The sequence below is a fragment of the Apostichopus japonicus genome, chromosome 2 (genome assembly GCF_037975245.1).
Source record: "Apostichopus japonicus isolate 1M-3 chromosome 2, ASM3797524v1, whole genome shotgun sequence".
Lineage (NCBI taxonomy): Eukaryota > Metazoa > Echinodermata > Holothuroidea > Aspidochirotida > Stichopodidae > Apostichopus > Apostichopus japonicus.
In genome coordinates, this window is record NC_092562.1 from 15,088,921 (window position 1) to 15,109,283 (window position 20,363).

At 35.3% G+C, this 20,363-nt stretch overlaps 1 protein-coding gene across 6 annotated transcripts in view; it reads right to left on the reverse strand.

Annotated features, from left to right (window-relative positions):
- The window catches only part of LOC139979485 (ELAV-like protein 1), a 30,580-nt gene extending 10,905 nt beyond the window's left edge, over positions 1-19,675 (reverse strand). For 2 of the 6 annotated variants that reach the window (XM_071990373.1, XM_071990328.1), the window contains exons 1-2: positions 18,402-18,818; positions 8,991-9,261 (exon numbers count right to left, since the gene is read on the reverse strand). In XM_071990373.1, the coding sequence (XP_071846474.1) occupies positions 8,991-9,261; positions 18,402-18,425 (295 nt within the window). In that variant the 5' untranslated portion in view covers positions 18,426-18,818. Of the gene's footprint in view, positions 1-8,990; positions 9,262-18,401; positions 18,820-19,516 lie in introns of those variants that run through there. The other 4 variants (XM_071990339.1, XM_071990355.1, XM_071990347.1 and 1 more) reach the window with 4 other exon arrangements.
- Positions 19,676-20,363: the final 688 nt, after the last annotated feature.

Genomic DNA, 20,363 nt, shown 5'->3' on the forward strand with positions numbered 1-20,363 from the left:
CACATCTGAAGTAATCAATAACCATGCCTTGTAACGTCAGGTTTACAGAATCCAGTTAGCGTACAAATGAGATTATGCAAGATTTCATACCCTAGGAGAGCAAAAAAATAGGCAGTGGATACCCAACGTGAAGCTCAGTGATATTAAGATTTCTTTGCTAAACGTGTTCAGGAAAGATTTGGGTTATGGCCTTTATTCCCATATTTTGTGTTAAGATCGATGTAGTTTAGTGTTATTCACAGAGAATGTTATAATACTGTAGCGTACTGTATATTGTATGAATCAATGCTTGTGTATACACTGACACGATTTAACCAATTTTGATGAGTCGTGAAGTTTCATTCTCTGTCTGCATAACTTAGCAACCGGAATTAATCCTAACACGACCTCTGTGTGAGTTTTCACAAAATACAAGTACATCACATACAGTAATGTTTCACTATTAAAGTCTGTTCAATCATGACTAAGAGAATGCCTAAATTTAATTAACACATGCATTTGACACTCTGTGCTACAACTTCATGGTAGGACACGTAAAAAATTGACAATGTATCAATGTCAGAAACATTAGGTGAAATTGAGCAAAGTTTAAATGTGCGTCAATAAGATCGAAATGTTACATTTAATATGGCTTGTACATGGCAGAATTACAATTGCCTATTTTAGGGCTAGTTTTTAGCTCAAGTTCAAATCAAAAGGTCAGGTGCAAAAAATATGCTAAAATCTTTAAAATCAAGTGTCTAAAAAGCTAAACAATTGGTATGACATGTATTTCAGTTTGAAATCAACAAAGGATATCTACTAATTTTCATGTTTGCATTACCGAACAGACCCTGTGCTTGGTGTTCAGCATTAAAACAAGAACCTCAGCACGTTAAGATTGGACCCTGGTGCTGGAAATCAAGTCCCCGCTTGTGATCATTGATCAGGAAGTTGCTTTGCTAGCTACAAGAAAAGGCAAAAACCATATGACTTTTCATATGCTCCTATTGTGTCAAATTAAGCTTAAGATCGTCGCTGAAGATGTGTTTACACATAACAAATTAAACACAGAGCGAGCGCAGGTCCCTCTATCCTAGTCTATTCCGGGGTTCAAAAGTCTACCTTGGGCCTGATCCGCGTTTACATCAGACACAGAGCGCTGGTTTAACACTGTGCTTATTGGGCTTTTTTTATGTATAGGTACAACAGCTACTGAGGTGCCTTGATAAATGAGCAAGGTCAGATGCAAAATTACAATCTCAAGTCACTTCAAAAAAATAAAAGAAAACATTTCCCTGAAAACTGTTAAATCTAACTTTCAATTTCTATTTAGGTTATAAGTACCTTTTGTTTCAGTTTCAATAGAAAGATAACTATAACAGCCGATTCAATGTGTGACACAGATGTACTTGACAGAATCTTTGACAATGGAAAACAGTTTGTAATTTTTTTTTTCTGACATTGTTTTTCATACTGGTTGTCATATCGTGCCATGCTATTCAACTATAACAGAGCACTGATTTGTCTTTTACTTGTGCTATACTTTGTTTCTGATTTTGGAAAGATCAGCAAAACCAGGGTCCCACGATTCCCTAACCTTATTGGCATGCTGGTACAATCATAATAGGGAGAAAATGAAAGCAAATTAAGCAACGCAATTGTAAGCAGTACATGTATGTCATTTAAACTCATGACTCTCTCTTCTCAGTCTGTATAACTCTGTTTACTCCACATTCATGCAGTCAAGTTTATGGGGCATGTCAGTGCAGGAAATGAATATAGTCAGTAGACATATTATTATTCTACAGTAGCCTACAGACTATGCAGTTGAGAAAATGTTTATATTTAGTTAAATCTGCCATGTAGGCAAATGTAAATGTAATGGAATTACTATTCAGAGGATTAGCAAGCAGTTTTGTCGCTTTCTGTTTGCTTCACTAAACGGTAAAAGGTTTAACGTATTGCCAGCTTATCCAACTGACATGTACATGCTTTCCGACTCAAAGAGTAGTCTACTACACTGCGTACAAATGTATGCAAAGTTAGTAGCCTAACCTCAGGCCCATATAAATTTGCGATTAAAACTATAAATCCACTTAACATGGAAAATAGCAACCTCGTTTATTTTCCTATACGATCTCGTGTAAAACCAAATGGCAATCCAAATTCTCCTGATGCATTATAATAAAACATTGATGGTAAGCAAAAAGCAGTATTCTTTGCTCAGTTTCAGCTGTTTTCATCCAAAGATTTTCATAAATTATGAATGCCACTCAAATAGATGGTTCACTTCTGTCAAAATTGACCAGTCAAGCACATGTTACAATTTGTATTAAGAACTTTGTTAGTAGGCCTATTCAGATTTCATCCGATGGCATGAAACTTTGATAAGTATTGAATTAGACCACAGTGGTTCATATACATGTATGAGGCCTATAAAGCCATATACCCAGTAAATTCACACATTGACATCTTTCAAACAAATGCTTAACTATTTCTTCTTATCAATTTATGATAAAAACCGAAGAAATGTGCGTATTTCACTAGATGCTATAGTCCTATGTTGATGCATCAGCTATGACAGCATTGTAGACTAAGCGAGGCATACTGTTGATATCTACTTTGAAGCAGAGCTTGAAAGCACAATCCTGTTCTAGCCAAAATTTACCTTTTCTCTTGAGTTTTTCTTCTCATCAAAAAAATTGTAATTGCTCTGGTAATCAACCTCCACATTAAATCCAGTAGCATTATCAGCATAGATTAATATATATGTAAATTATGTAAACCTGTCACAGATTTATTGGTTAAAGGTATGCTGTATTGGGCCCCAAATATGCTAGATATTCAAATATGGTCACCTTTGGTCAAAATTCTTAAACTGTTTTTATTACAACCTTGAAGGAAATTTTCCTCACTGGGACATTCAGTCATCTTGTGTGTTCCTTAAAAATGTCTGAGAAAAATTTGAAGAGGTTTTCAAGGAAATTACTTTTTGTAAAATTCTAGCAATTAGCTCTGGCTATAATTTGGGGCTTATACTGACTATATTAGTATATAATTGAAAGGTAGAAGGCTTTCACAAAATACTAAACTATATACTACAAAAGCAGCAAATAAAGTCTGTCTTCAAGAAGTTCGCAAAGTATAAACACAATTTGCCCGGTTAATATATTGTAGTATTTTAACTCGTGCTTAAACCTGGAAAAACAAGAAGGCCGTACGTAGGGACCTTTTGTTTTGAAAAAGGTTATCACCCATCTTTGCTGTCAGGAAGAAAAATTTAACAGAAATCAGTACGAACAGATCGTGTTACCAGGAAATGCACTACAACGACCCTGTTATGCATGTGCCTCCCTTATCTTTTCCAACGTAGTATTGGTGTCAGTTGAACAGGACATCCTGTAAAACAGGAAGTATCCAATATGGTTCAACCAGGTAATAGAGACACCATAACAAGGGTACACACTAGTGTATACATAGTCTACGCTTCAAACATACATACACACCACAGATGGAATCAAAGACACACAATGCTTTTTGTATAGATCTAGGGACTGCCAAATTTAAGTGATAAGGCAATGGACTTGTGTACAAATAAGTGCTATAGGAAGGGGAGGAGGGGGGGGGGCTGGGTGGGTAGGTAATGGAACCCTTTTTGTACTCCATATTTAACATGTAAAAGTCAATGCTGGCATGAGCACAAATTCACAACCTAGACACTGTGGTAACATTTCAAATGTTGTTGACTATGAAAGCAAATGTATCGAATCAACTGGAAATTCCCTTGCATAAAGATTTGACCAAACAAACATTTTCACAAGCAGAGAGATGTCCTAGTTAATTTTTTTATTTATTTGTTAGAAATCAAAGAACACCATGCTGTTTCTGGAAAGCATTGTCCTACACAACAGCTAAGAGACAGTATTTCAGTACTTGTATGCGATGGTTTGGATCAAATTATCCTCAAATCCTCCCCGCTAGGATTGAGCACACAGAACTCCCTTTGACTCAATCCACCCCAGGAAGGAGTTGAGGACATTCAAGTTGATCCATATAAAAAAAAAACTGGTATAGACTCACTTAATCAGTGAAACAGTGACAGATTGATTGGGATTATAATTAGTCAAAATGAATTACAAGAATATGTTTTTATCTCATTAATTGTTTATCAGTACATTAATGAGTAACATTACCATTAACTAGTGTAATCAGGCAAGTACACCCATACCAACGAACATGTTTACATGAACAGTAAAGCAAGTGTCTTCTTAGTTTCATTATCTTTGACTATGGCATATGTGAAGACTGAAATTCTTCCTTTATAAGAAAGTTGTGATTCTTTGCATTTGTTACAATTTGACCATTTTTTTTTTTTTGATACCTGACAATTATACAACTAAAGAAAATAGTAAAGGTGACTAAAGATTAGATCCTATAAATTAAGTTAAGCTGTGTTTATTTATAGGTATACACCATATTCAAAGTACTGTATGTATTTTACTGATAGTCTATGCAATTACTAAAATTAGTTACCAACATTTCATTACAAGCTGTACACAAAAAGTATAAAAGTGTTTTAGTTTGCTGTGTTACGTACGATGATCACACTTTCAACATGACCAACTATGTACTTTTATCTCGGCAACCCATACCGACAGAAAATGAAGTGAAATAATTTGTTGGTTGCGAGATCATTTTCATTGCAACAATTCCCCCAGAGCATTCTACATAATTAAAAATCCTCTCGACAAAGTCTGCCAGAAATGACGACATTTCTTCATAATATTTTAATTCCTATCATACTTTATGTGCGAGGTCTTGTTGAACGTTGCACTCAATTAACGTTAAGATCAGGTGGAGAAGAATGGTTGTTATTTGCTGATCTGGCTGTTTCGGACCATCTTCTGTACTTATACCTCAATGAGGTAAATTGCTTTATAATTGATTTCTCCTGTGAAGACTCGCACTTTATCCCTTCTTTTTTCTTACTTATACTTTTTTCTTGTTGTAGACATTTTTACCGAAGTCGCTCGCACATTATTTTCCTGCCCTATCCTTAGAAGACGAAGAAATTTCCATTCCATTAATTTAGGTCAATAAAAACCTTGTCTTAAACAAACATAGCATTTGGGGGTCCAGACAATATTCGTGCAGACATATATTAACACTGCCGGATTACATGGGCAGGTTATATAGACTTATAATTTTTTTGCTGGCTTCAAGTCATTACAGGCAAACAAGATGAAGCAGACAACCACGGATGGGGATGCAGCAAGATGAGGAAAGAGCACACACAGAGATAAAGTGCTTAAGGGTGAAACTGTGCCATGCACAGCGACCTGGTGAATCATGCTCCATTGAATTAAGAGGCAGAAATTTGGTCAAATGCAAGTTGTTGAGAGGGGAAGCACCGCCGTGCATATCTAGCGCTGAGATGGGAAACGCACGACTCTGCAAATGTATATATTGTTGTGCAGTATTATGTCTGAGTACTGTGCTTATGTATAGTAGGAACATTGCAACATTTCATTTTGTTGTTGACTGCAAATACAGTGCAGTACAACAGTATATTGTGTATCTATATTTCAATTTATTTATAATTTATCATAAATTATTTTACAAATTATTAGCAAACGACAATAGAGGGTTCTTTGTATACTAGACTAAGTACTAATGGTGGACACTAGAAGAAGAGAAAAGTAAAGGTTGTTTATCACAGCTTAATAAGAAACTCTGAAAACATGCCATCTATAACTATTATACAAATAAGATTTAAGACTACTTGGATTATAATATTGTATCATTTGTTGATAACTGTAATTAAACTTTTAATTGTATTTAAATTGTATTTGTATAATTGTATTCATATAAACAATTTTTATTGGTACAAATTGTTTAAATTGTTAAAATTGTAGAAATTTGTAAGAGTACTGCCTGACAGTTCAGGCCTACAATTCCTGGGAAAAAATGCTGAAATGTAGCTCACGGTTGTTTTGTTAAAATGTAACATGTATTGTTCTGTAATTTTTAACTAAAGAAAGAAAACTTTTGTAGGCAAGTCTTACAGAGAGCATGGGCAGGATATGTTTACTGTGAACAGTATTGCCTCCAATGATGCAGTTTCTGGTAAATTTGACAATATGTAAAAAAACTAACCTGTGTACTGTATTAAAATAAAAATGCACACTAGGAAGGAAGGAATCGAAACGATGGGTATACTAAATAATGCAGGAGGGCAAGTAAATAACAAATACTGAAGAATAAAAGGTTGGAGGTACAGTTATGACTCTGATGTTGTCCAAAGATGGAAATTTTTCTGAAAGAAATACAGTGTCTCTAGACACTTTTGGTGGTAAAAATGAGGAGGATGGTAGTCTGAAATGGAAAAAAAATCACTGGAACCAGGTGATATACTAGGTATTGTAGTATAAATGTGCATATGTTGTAAAGAGGCAAGTAGGTAAGTGGGGAAGTATAGTAAATAACTGTTTTATTGAGAACCAGATGTAGTCTTTTAGAAGAATCTGGTCATAATAGCAAACCACTGTGCAGTTCAGGAGTTAGTATAGTTGTTGAGTTGACATGTACTGTTGGCCTATAGGCTACAGTACTTATAGCATTTAACATTAAACACTTTAAAAGTATTGAAATTGGTTTTGTTCTGCATACTAGACAACTTTCAATTTATTAATACCCTATACACAACTGCAGCCACTGCAGAACTGTATCAGCATAATCCTTATCCATTGATACTACTAATGCACAAAGTGAAAGTAACTGCATTCATCATGTTGAAAGAGCACTTTAAAGCCTTTTCCAATTTACTTCAAATTTGTTTCACTTTTCAAAATAATAAGGAACTATAGAGTGAATACTGCCAATGAAGTTTGAAATTGCCCTCAGCATCATTTTCACCACTGAAATTGGATCCAAATTGATTTCTCAGGGTTTAATAAATATCTGCTTAAATTTGTAATATGAGTCATAGATTCATGCATTTTAAATTGGGAACTTTTATTTTCTATTTTTTACTTTCCATTAACTCTCAACCACCAAAAGTAAAAAAATAATTTGCTTAATATCTTTTCTATCAAAAAATTAGTTGAAAAAAAAATGAAAGCTCTCATTACTTGTTTAATTATAGGCAGTAATGAATCAAATGAATACAGTCTCCAAACTGAGTTGGAGGCTCTCCTGATGCTTTCAAACTGCATAAACTTTTGTCCAAAAACATAACAATCTTTAACAAAAACATATTTTGCATGTTTTTCTTTTAGATTGATGTCAAACTCTTCCTTTAGAATTTGTATTATGCCGAACCAAGTGGTTACCATTCAGAAAGGCACATCTGTTTTGACAGAATGGTTTGGTAGATCTGTTGCATATACAGTAGCATGGTGGGCTCATAATTGACGCACTTAAAGGATTTGATCAACGATGTCTATCAAGAAAAAATCCAATCACACAACTGTATGTGTTTTTCATATGTGTAGTTCCTCAGAAAATGTAGTGATCTCAAAATAGTTATTACCCACTGTACATCTTCTTGTTTATCTTCACTGTCTACAATTATTTCTTGTTGTATCTACTAAAGCATGTAATTTGCTCAGCTTACAAGAAAAAATTATGGCACAAACCTTTATCCAAAATTTAAAGGCACTCTACATCGCAATTATATTTGTTGACATTACTAACAGAAGAAGTTGAAAGGAAAAATTTCTCTAAAATGTTTTGAATTTTAATGGGTTTAATCCATCTGAATGCAAATAAAACTTACAACTTGAAATGTGAAGCATTAATATTTACTAATAAAACGCTGACTCGTACTTTTGCATTGAGTGACTCTCTTTGCTTACGCTCTTTCAGTGCACTTAATAACTAACAGAGCTGCAACAGACAATTGAAATCTGTACAATGAATGGGTACAAGCCTAATATCATTTTGAAACACTTTCATGCGCTAACATTTAATATTGTAGCCCTCTCATGATTAACTGACGATAACTCGAACACTTTAAAGTAACCAAAGTAAATCCATTGCACGTCTCCGAGAACTAAATGGAAAAAATCCCTTTCATGAAATTTTCACTGGGTTCAGCAAATTGGATGCTATAGTCTTTTAAATAAGCATGGTCATATTTCATTGGACAAAGATCTAGGGATTGATTTATAGGGCATTAGCATTCATCCGCTACGGCTATTCATAGAGTCACAGACATTTTGTACATGATATATATATGAAGGTGCATGTTTTAATGTGTGCCAGGCATATGTTGAAAAGGGAATACGTAAACATGCAAGAATTTTAATGACGACTCATACAACGAGATGGTTAAATGAAACAAATGAAATTTGCTTGTTGATGTAGAAAGCAACAGAAGGGCAAACATATATACATATATATATGCCTTTAAACTTTTCTATTTTGCTTCGGGAAGATCACAAGTCTATATTGGTCTACCGATGAAATAAAACAACATGCATGGCTGCAGACATAATTGTCAACCTGACAATGCCAAAGCTACAGGAGAGTGCAAAGCATGTCACATCATGTCTAGCATGTGTTTTGCCCGCTACTGGAAAGCATTGCACAGCATTCTATATCACGTCTCGTAATTATTTTGTGATGTAAGTGGAAAGCATTGCAAAGCATGAGTTTTTTTGTTTGGTTGTCTGTAAATTGGAAGAACTGCATCGTGTTCCATGTCAAGTCTTGCAAGTTTGTCTGTTTAATGGAAAACATTGTAAAATATTTGAGGTCATGTCTTGTCCATTTCTTCTCCTATTCTTTTCTGTTCCCCCTTTTTTTTCCCAGTGTGTGATTTTCTTTTCTTCGAGAGTGGAATTGTTTTTTAATGAATGATTGATAATGCCCATAGCTTCAAAAATAAAAATAGACAAAAACGAAAAGAAAGACAACAGCACAATATATAGAAAGAACAAAATAAGGGTTAAAAAAGGGTAGGAATCCTTGATGAAAAAAATAATTTAAAAAAACATGGCAATTACCTGTGAGTTTGTCTTTAACTAATTTGCATGATTCAATCTCCCCAAATTTTCCAAAAAGTTCCTTTATCTCCTCCTGGTTCATTTCTTGCGGAAGATAGTTGATGATTAGATTTGTTTTGCTGATGTCTTCCATGCTATCAGTAGGGCTCGCTGGTGGCACCATGCCATTTGGGTGACCTGGGTGGTTTGTTTGGTGGTTGTTCTGGTGGTTTTGGAGGTTCTGCATCAGGGGATGATGGGCAGCGAGTTGATGTGTGATTTGCTCCATGTTCTGAAAGGAAAGAGAAAAGGCAACTTCAATAATGAACATGATATTTACTGAACGTACCGTACCCGCTGGCATTTAAACAGGGCAAAACTTGCAACAGTGAGCCAAAGTGGCAATGATTTGTTCTCTGGCCAGGATGGAATACTGCAAAACAGTGCTTCATGCTCTAACTTTAACTAAATCTAAAATCTTTAACTAAATTAGGGAGTGTTAGCTCAGTGGTTAACGTCGGTGCCTTTCAATCATAAGGTCCCAAGTTCGAGTCACTCCAAGATTAATGTATGTCGTCCAGACAATTACAGCATTGTTGACAATTGACAATTCATTATCATGGACATTAAAAATATCAATCTAAGAGACTGACATTGGTCAGTTTGTGGCTTTGATAAGCCAATGAAGGCTTCTTCGCGAGTTCCTGCTTGCAGGAGGATCTAAAATACATACAAATCAAATATATAGTTTATTGGGTGTATACATCATCATTCTGTGAAGTAACCAAATAAATGACTTTCTATGCAAATCATATATGACTGACTGTGCATTGCTACAAAACAAAATCCACTAACAATTGAATATCCTTATAGCACACTTCACATCCATATGCCATTTTTTTTTTTTTTTTTTTTGGTCTGCCCAATTTCTTTCAGATTGGTTTTAACAGAGGCAGATGGCAATGTTTGTCTACCAGGAGGGATATCAACCTGAAGAACAAATTTTCTGAGAACATTATCTTTTCCTCACGAATATTATTGATCACCCAATTTCCAAATGACAGTAGTTAGGTAAGATTTATGTAGAATATTTGCTTTTAAATGTAGACTGATACATAGTCTTGCTAGAAATTGGAGTATTAAAGTCATAAGTCAATAAGGCTATCCATCACATTCAGATTATTTAAAAAAGTACAAGACGAACTTTCTGGCTTGCTTAAAAGAACAAGTTATAGGAATTAAATGAACCATTGCATATGAACTTTTACAGTTTGGTGGTAAACGAAGTGGATATGATTGATCGACTATTAATGTGCAGCAAATGAAATGAAATGGTAGGAATATGAAGTTGATAAATCATTTATTTCACTTGGAGACATCAACTAAGTGTTGTGATGAGCAGGCTCACTGCGTTATTACAAACATCACGCTAAGTTAATGTATGTATCGATCGAAAAGTAATTATCAACCTTTCCAATAAAATCTTGCAAAACTTTGACAAAAAGAAATCCAGAGGTACTCTCCCATCATGGCATGTGATAGCAACATTGCAAATCTTGTCATTTTACACAAATGGCAATGAATAATATATGACCAAATTCCATAATTTTTCTCTAATGATTTTTGGTATTCTATAATCAAGGGAAGGAAAAACATGTTCTTTGAATGAATTTACAATGGATCTAATGTAGTGCTCAACTAACCAGTTGCCTGCACAACAGGCACTTGTTAATTGTCGATACAGTCAGTACAATATACAATTGCAGTTGACCAAAACTCTGTCATGCTGGCCACTCTATTAAATTGCCACACAAACAGTCATATCTGACCTAGTCCTATATAGTGATTATCTGAACAATTGTATTTTACAAAATTCCAAATTAACCCAAAATGTAGGTCACTACTGCACAAGTTTACGTCTATTTTCTGTTGGATTCAGGTCATCAATCATCAGTACATAATGTCACAAGAAAAACCTATACAAAGAATGGTGGTCGGGATTTCTATTTGGTTTTGCTTAAAATTTTGTGATTTGGAATAAAAGGGAACAAATGGTTGCCATTCAGATGGATAACCTAAATTTACCAATTAAGGCATAGTTACATCTAATATATGAGTCTTAAGCAGTCTACAATGCAGACAAGCTACCAATCACCTTGATAATGACATTTTGAGAATGCCTTCAAAGGTATTCCTCTATGCAACATGAGGCACACAATATTCCTTCATTACGGATAGCATAGCATCGTGTTAATACGTATATATCTGTCTATAGATTCTGTAGCTGTATGCCTTTCACCTTCCATTAAACTTTCAGAATGGATCGTCTTTCATTTCAATTTTGTGGTATAATGCACCCTACTGAGCCATTGAACAGTCAAAAACAATAAACACATCTAAGAGTATTGGCAGACCAATTCATTAGAACACAACTGACATCTGTGATATACTCCCTATCTATATATACATAGATGATGACTAGGAAAGTGTCATCCATATTACAAATACAATATTTTTATTTTTTGAATTGCTTCACAATATTATATTTACACATTTTTTCACTATAAACTTGATAGAAATCAAATGTTTAAACAGAGGTAGCTAGACCTACTCTTTAGAGAAGAATGCCAAGGTGTTTGGCAGCAGTGTTTTCTTATAAACAAGAAAATGGCCTCTATACATAAACACAGCATTGGCACTTTCTTGTAATATGTTTCCTTGAACCATCCAGGCCGAAACATGGGGTAAAATATACCAATATTTTTGTCAATTTTTGTCATAACCTATTCACCTACATGGCTTAAGTAGTCAAGCATTGCCATGGTATATATACAGTCTTGCCAAAGTAATTGCTTCCTTGCTTGGTGTTCAGTTACTATTGCCTAATCGTAGGCGCCTACTAACTGTTCAGTACATAACACTCACGCAGTACGTACGCTGCCGCACAGTTTGGGTTCCAGGGAAGTATCTTTCACTGTGCATGTGAGAATAGTCTGCCTGATGATAACAGCTGATCTAGAACAGATGCTAATGAGGAAAGGGAAGCTTGATTTCCCTCGGGATCTACAGTCTACCTCAAAACGAAATGAGTTTCGTTGTGATGTTCACCTCAAGATCATGAATTATTTTCTAGTACTATGTACGACGACGACGACGTACAAAAAAATTTAATCCATAACCAACCAGCATTTTGAAAAAACAGATAGGATGTTCTATTCATGAATTTAGCCAAGTGCTTTGTGCGCAAAACACAAACGCGAGAAAAGTACATTGTAGTGATGTAGTGATGGATATAACCAGGTTATAGATTCTCGAATGTAACAGCACAGTGTGAATGTGGAAGGAAAGAAATATTCATAAATAATTCAATGGAACCACTATATGATCCAGTTTATTCAGTTTTAACAGACATGAACCCCTATCCTTCCCCAACCCCCCCCCCCGCCCTCCTCCAACCCCACCCACCATCACACCTCAATGGAATACCTTTACAGTCATGTTGTTATAAATGCTAAATCACTTCCTAAAAGTAGCCATTGGCCAGAGGTTCCACTTTTGGATTTAGCACAGGAAATTATGTAATTTAGCAATCAAATTTTGTTATCTATCTCTTAGCGTATAGTAAGATGGGGGTTTTTGAGTTTGCAAAATCTATACTGCTATGAAACATTAATGGTACTTTAAGATGCACCCGTTTCATGAAAGGTACACAATTCTGTTTGTGCTTCATAAAACAAGCAAACCTAACATCTTCAATTCAACAAGTTTGTGCATCCAGCTTGATTGAACAGAAACAAATTTTATATAAAAAGGCGACCAGTGTTTAGATCATGTTTATACCAAAAACAGCATCGTTTTTTTAGCTTGGAATGATAAAGTACATTGGTGCAAAACTTGCGAGTAATTGAGGAATGTTCAGCCATTTTATGTCCCCTACTGAAATTATCTTCAGCAATGAAGGGTCCATTTTATAGTGTGATGATATTGTGACTATGTGGAAATTAAATGGAATATGTTACCATATGTTTTGTCAGATCTTAGAGACAAAAATGCACAACTTGCTAATTTTGTGGGCATGGAACTTGTACCTACTTCGAGCTCTTTTTACGTCGCAAATGCTAAGGCAATTTGACTTATGTTATAGGATGAGTTATTGATGATCATATGCATGTAACTTGTAGGCCTACCCTGTAACAGAACCAAGCCTGTGCTTAGCATTTTCCATGAGGTGGTGCATGTACTGAAGAATGTGGTCCTTTTTTATTGAACACCACCCTGGAGGCAGAATAGCCTTCTTTCTCTTTTTAATTAAGGATGCTTATATGCAAAATGAGGTTAAAGTTTGAAACCATTTTTGTTTGGTAACATTTGATAACATTTACAAATTTTCTTACCAACAGACAACAGTTCTAAATGGATACATATCAAGCTTCTACGAATAACTGTTTCTTTCTTTCAATGCTGATTGATATTTCGATGTGCTTATTTTTTTCTGAGATCAGATTTGACAGATGACCAAGACCAACCTTTGAGACCTTCATTAGAAATATAGGATGTTTAATAAGGAAGTTAAATATTGGTTCTGTCTGTATGATATTATTGGATTATCTGTTATTGCTAAATCCTTTTAAATGATAATTGGTATGTCACAAAGGTTATAAAGCCAATGCAATTCTGAATTGTTAAAGGGTGTGAAGACTTGCGCAAAGAGAAACGTCTGATGCTGGTAATCGGACCTAATTTCGACATCGATCCCAGAAAATACACACAGCTTGCTACCGTCGTTAATTAGACACTAGTGTACAGTCAGTACATAGAGCTGCGGTCAATACCCACAGCACAGTGTACACACGATACAACGATGGACATCTCAGGTCCAGCTGAAGATAACAAGGTATCACATTTCATTACTGTCTGCATTTTGTAGCGACAAGAGAAAAACTTCACTTGCAAGCATCGGAAAGTTACTTTTTAACAGGGCGGCACACGGTTTGGGGTGAGTCTTCAATGCCTTTAAACATTGTCCATAAATTTCCTGCATTACTTGGAGCAAGCCATATCCTGATATCATGTTTGACCCTAAAGATACATTTTCTATGCATTTTGGAAACATTTTACAATTGTGCTGTAGATCTAGGTAAAAACACTTGAATCAAAGATAAATGAAATCTTAGCAATTCAGCTGAAAATATCTGTCTCCCTTGCAATCTTTATAAAAATATACTTTTATTCTTTCTTTTATTGATCCAAGAAGATAAAAGTTTTAGACAGTACTTTGTTAGTTTTAGGCAAACCAAATTTACAAAATTTGCAAATTAATAAACAAGAAAAGGAAAGTAAGCCTGTTCAGAGCATTTGTTAGGACTTGATAAACCACACTCAAGTACATTTTTATTTCCTGCATTTATTAACAAAAGTTTTATACAAACAAACATCTGAGAGTTGGGCAGCTTTTGAGAGTACCTATTCAACAAGCAAGCAGTGAATCGTTTACTCTTCTCTGAAAATGTGATATTATCTGCTATTCTGCTTTTGAGAGGACATATTCAACAAGCAGTGAATCGATTACTCTTCTCTGAAAATGTGATATTATCTGCTATTCAGCTGTCAGATTATTTCCTTTGGTTAGGTTTTCCTTTTATGGAATGTATTGCAATCCAAATTTTGCATATGAATCATTAAAGAGCCATATTCATAGGGGTGATGAATAATAAATTTTGGCAATACGATTTATGAAAGCGAATACAAAATGGACTAGCATTTCAAATTGTTGTCATGGTTGCCACCTGTATGAACACCATCAGGTACTATGTCTCGGTGTTCTTTCAATTGTTCAAAAACAAATTGACAAATAACTTGACAACTCCTGAAAAAAATTTACATGACTGTGCTAGGATTCAAGAATGCAGTATAGAGGAACTACCTTGCGGATCTAGTAAACCCTGTTTCTGTGAAATATCTGGGTGAATTTCGAAATCCACTTAAACATGACAAATTATGTTTGTTCTAAAGCTACAACAACATTGTGATGGGTAGGGGGAATGAGGAGACAACCAGGACATGAATTCCTAACATTTACTTCAAATAGTTCCTATTTAAGGTAATATCTACTCCAAGATTCTCACAAGGAAGAGACAAGCCACAAGTTGGGATACTAGCAGCAAAAGAAATAGTTGTAAATGTCCATCAGCAATTCTAATACATGATGGGGTACAAAGAATAATTTAAGTTAACTGTTGAACTTCTATTGTAAGCAGTAAGTTGCACAGGATTTTCACTTCTGGGAGGGGGGGGGTGGGTTCTGCAACTGATTGAGGTAGGGCTATGAATCATTATGGAAAGGCTTCATGGGCCTGGAGAAATGGCCTAATATTATCCCCATTGAATATAAAAAATTGCAACTGAATTTTTCCCAATGTGCCCTTTTTGGACATGCTACTGATCATAAAAATAAATAAAAATAAGCCTGATTGTAAGCAGGTACATTCAAATTCCTAAAATAACATATCAACACTAACTTGACAGGACCCAAATATTTAGATATTTCTGCACCAATGATCTAAATTTTCATGCTTGGATCTCATTTTCAATGGTCCATGTTGTTCTTTTTTGTTTGGGGGGGGGGTGGGGATGATTGACTAGAGTACCTTTTACATAAGTACTCTTTGATATGGAAAGCTCACAAGTCAAAGGTCACTTATAAAAATTATTGAAGAAAATCCAAATGTTTTTCTCTTCTCTAATTTGCTTTTGAGTCATGACAGGTGCAAGTGCAACAAAGTTTTAGATTACAATGGAATGAATTCTTTTTGGGAATTGGTCACAATTGTCAAACTAAATCATGACATCATTTAGGTAATTTAACATCTGAAGACTCAAAAATATTCCCTCTGGCAATCACAATGAACACCAAAATGCAAAGTCCCAAATTATAAATTTCTGTATTTCCTAACAAAGGACTGATCTGCCAGAAATTAAGGTTAGTGTTGCCACTTGAAATGCTTTCCCTTAAACTACAATGGACCTTGACGAATTGCATAAGATTGGTGTTGATGCTATGCTAAAAGAATTTACCTGTACCAAGCAAGTTTTATGAAAACTCTGAAACACTGTCATATTTGCAAAGTGACCATTTTACTAACAATTTATTACATTTCAGTTGTAATGAAGCCTAGGCCCATGGCTTATCTAATTTGGCCCACATCTTATATTAGTGTAGACTAACCCTTAACCATACTATATAAACTTGTTTGTCTCTCCAAAATATAGAGTGGCAGTTTTCCTAAGGGCATGTAAACATACTTTGATTGTAAAATTGACTGAAGAGGAAACCAGTCTTTCTATGGTGAGTCATTGTACTAGATAGTGTTATCCTTAAATATCTGTTTTGATGATGACCACCACGAGGTACCAGTTGTTTCTATAAGTTTCGATTTGCAAAGCATATTAAACATGAACTTTGCAGAATGCTTTTACAATGACTACCAAACTTGTTATGGTTTATAATGCTAACACATGACGTTCTGGCATGTCGCCAATTTGCCATGCTGCATATACCCATATAAACTATTGAATACATTGTTTACACCTACTTCATAGTTTCGCGCGTTTTGTGTTCACAATGCGCGCGTTAAATCAATGCCCGACCGTACTTTTTAAGCATGTTTACGTATCGATGTGGTAATCATCACATACATGTACTTGTGTACATATGTATATTTAATACAATGGAACACTGCCGTTTCACAAGCGCGGATCTTTTTTAAGTGGTGTAAGTTTAACGTTAGTCTAGCCTAAGTCTGAGTTTACTTTATTTTTCTAGGCAGTTGTATTACATCGTACATGCGCGAAAGGAAAATCACAGTAGTAAAACATCAACGGACAACGCTTTGTAGAACATAACTTTCAATTTAACAAGAAGCGGTTACCGTTTTGTTAGTTTTGTAAACTTGTGAAACCACTACAAAATGTTTTAGAGTGAAAGATATGCCATACTCATTCATATGCCGCAAGTCACGCCAGGTTACAAAGTACAAGTTACGACGAACATGGCGTTGGCCTGCCTGTAAAGATGGACCCTAAAATATTATTTACTATGGCAATTGCTACAATAAATAGAACATGCGAAACCTCAGTATGTTACATTACTATAAAACTAGTTTAGTCATTAGTAGCCTAGTATTAGTAAGTAGTAGACTAGACGTCTGACCCTTATCGATTAGGCTGAGTCCGAACTTGGCTAGCCTATGTTTGTGAATACTCGACAGAAGTATTAACTAGCTTATAAGTTATAGGCCTACTAGCCTAGCGTCTATCCATCTCAGGATTGCATTTTGATTTTTAAAACGATGGAATTTTGGAACTTGCAGCTCGAATTTTGGCCATGACGGTCGCAGTACTTAATACTAGCACACTTTTACTAGGCCTACTAAAAGTACTATATTTTACATGTACTACTACTAGCCTAGGGCCTATATATAGGGCCCAGGCAACTTGTGCAAGGCAAACAATTGGTTGTTTATTTTGGCTGGTTAGTATTACTCAGGTCTAAGAATTAGAACTAGCCAGGCCCAGTTTATTATTAGTTTGTAACGTAAGCCTGCGATTAATATGAGGTCTACATTTTCACGGTCAATGCAGAAAAATTCTAAAGGATGTCTAACACGACTTTGTCCGGCCGTTTTTTCTCTTCTTAGTCTACCTTACTTAGGCTAAGTTCTTACTAGTTTAAGTATTTACTGGCAATGTCTAGGCTACCTAGATCTTTATTCTATAGTTTATTATCTAGGCTAGTCCTAGTACAAGTACCCCAAAGGCGTTACTTCAATGAAGAAAACAATATTCTTCACAAGGGTGACATGCCTTCAGAACTATCCGACTCTCACATATTTCTTTCTAATATAGTCGAGGTCTAAACTTCTTATTCTTTAACGACAATATATTGGCTGGGTCCCTAGTCAATGCATATAGTTTATTTCCTAGTTAAATATAAAAGTAGCGCAAAGCCGTTGCTTCAATTCAGGAAACAATCTTTTTTTTACAAGGGCGACATGCCTTCAGAACTCTCAAATCTTTGTAACTTTCTACTGATATAGCCTACCCCTAACTTAAATTACTTATTTAAGGCTATTTAATAAGCGATAGACCATGGTCTTAGCTACTATTGTTGTTCTAACCTAACAAGACCTTTAGGGGAAGCCTTAAACGTTTGTAAAACTGAAAATTAAGATTCCTCAAACACATGTTCTTTACCTCAGTCGTCTTCAAAAGACGCATGTTGTTTCATTTAGTCCCAATACATATTACTTGGCTACTTAACGTACCCACGTGGAACGACTTTCATTCAGTCACATGAATCAACCATCTTTAACTTTATAAATCGATATGTTATAATTTTAAGTCATAACTATGATGAAAGAGTATTGTCCTTACCGTTGCTGAGAATATATTCAGCATAGATGTTAATCCTCGGCTTTCCTAAACCTGTCAAACACAAAATGGTAACATCAAATTCTGACTATGCTGGCAAGGTTGCTAAACTGGAACTGAATTGCTATGCTGTCCAATCTTCCACGGTGCGTTGGTTTCGATATTCCGCATAAAAGTAGACATCAAACACAAAGTTTGCTAAAGGGTGAGGAAAAACTACAATTTGAAACCCACAAAAACAGTTTTAAAAGCATGAGATGGTGAAAAGTCAAATCCTAAAAAATCTACCTTCCAACAAAATCCGTGAAATTTCTACTGCAAAAAACACAACAGGACGAATTTCCCGATGTGAACATAAATAAACGTAAAAGAAAGCAATGATGCATTTATACTGTTCGAGGCTTGGAAGTGAGAAGCCGCTCAGATAATCTTGCGCTGAACGTCTAGTCGAGCGATGCAGACGTCACATTCAGGGCAGTCGCGTGCCCGACCGAATCCGCTGAAACTAAAATAGTGCCAACTAGTATTGCTCGTACTTAGACTGTTGTAGTAGTTAGTAGTAGTAAAAGTCGATTAGTACTAGTAGCAGAACTAAAGTGACGCCCGTGTAATTTTACTTTGAAGCTAAATAATGTTAATGTTTTCAAACTCTAGTTAACGAACAATATTTGTTATCTTCGTATGCTGTAACACAGAGCCACTGAGTTAACGTTAGTTTCACGTTCTGTATTTTTTTTTAATATCTGTGATGTTTTTATATTGCGCTAGTTCAGAAAAAAAGATACAATTACCATGATATTAAACGTTTCAGATATTTGTAACAAATTAAAGTGAATTAAAAGTAGATTCTTTCTTAAAAGCATAGTTCCATTTTACCAAGTTCCATAATTTACTATAAACCATTAGCGTTGCAGGTGCTTATTGTGGGAGGAACTTTCATACAAGCGGATTGATTCGGAGTAGACACGCGCAAGCGCGTGGCTTAAGAAAACTCCACACGTGCCGACTGGCTACGCATTACCATAACTGTCTAGTTTGTCTGAAAAAGTCAATAATAAAAACAAAATTTAAGAAGGAAACGCTTAGAAGCAGCGAGCACATTATTTTTTCTATCTTACCTCGAAGTTTTTAGCGAGAGAATAGAGATTTGTCCTCGGAATTGATTAACGGTTTAGCTTTAACGCATATTTGAGACCAGTGTAAAAAAAGGAGAGCACACGTGTCATCCCCAACTTAACTCAGATTACTCAGTGGGAGGTATCTGTGCACGTACTTATTTCAGTACCTTCAAACAACGTTTATAAAGAAAGTTTATTTCGTATTGTTTAGTCTTCCTGTTTATGACAAACATAGTATACAGTATGCAAGGTTGAATGCACACCTGGCTATTCATTGTATTATGTAAAAAAGATTGTGGTGAGATTTGATTGGATAACGACACGTGGCCCATTTTAGACTGTCGAAAGTCACAGAAGACATTTTTCGTCTATTGTTTGCTTAATAAGTCTGTCCAAAACATGTTAAAAGTAGGTCACGTGAAGATTAGTGCAAGTGGTAATAAACTGTTTACGCAGAGAATTGGCTCACTCACTGGCAGTTTGGCAATGGTACCGCAATGCTTGTTTTTTTGTGCGTAGGTTATGTTGCCATGACTTAAAAAAGAGGTATGCTATGGCGAAGGAGACTAGTGCAATTTTTTTAACCCCAAGGTTTCGACTGTTAGAACATGAACGCACGAGTGGAGATGATACAAGTAGTTGCACTTCCGTTCTATGAAACTGGCAGAAGGTGGCAGGGGAGAGACAGACGGGGTTGTAAAGATATTGTCACCAATTTTCCTCATACGTCGATTTGTACAATCATTTTAGTGTTTGTGACCCTTTTCCCCTTCCATGTATACCAAAATTGTATTCAACTTCAATACAAATTTCGCATATCTCTCAATGCAGCTATGAACACAGATGA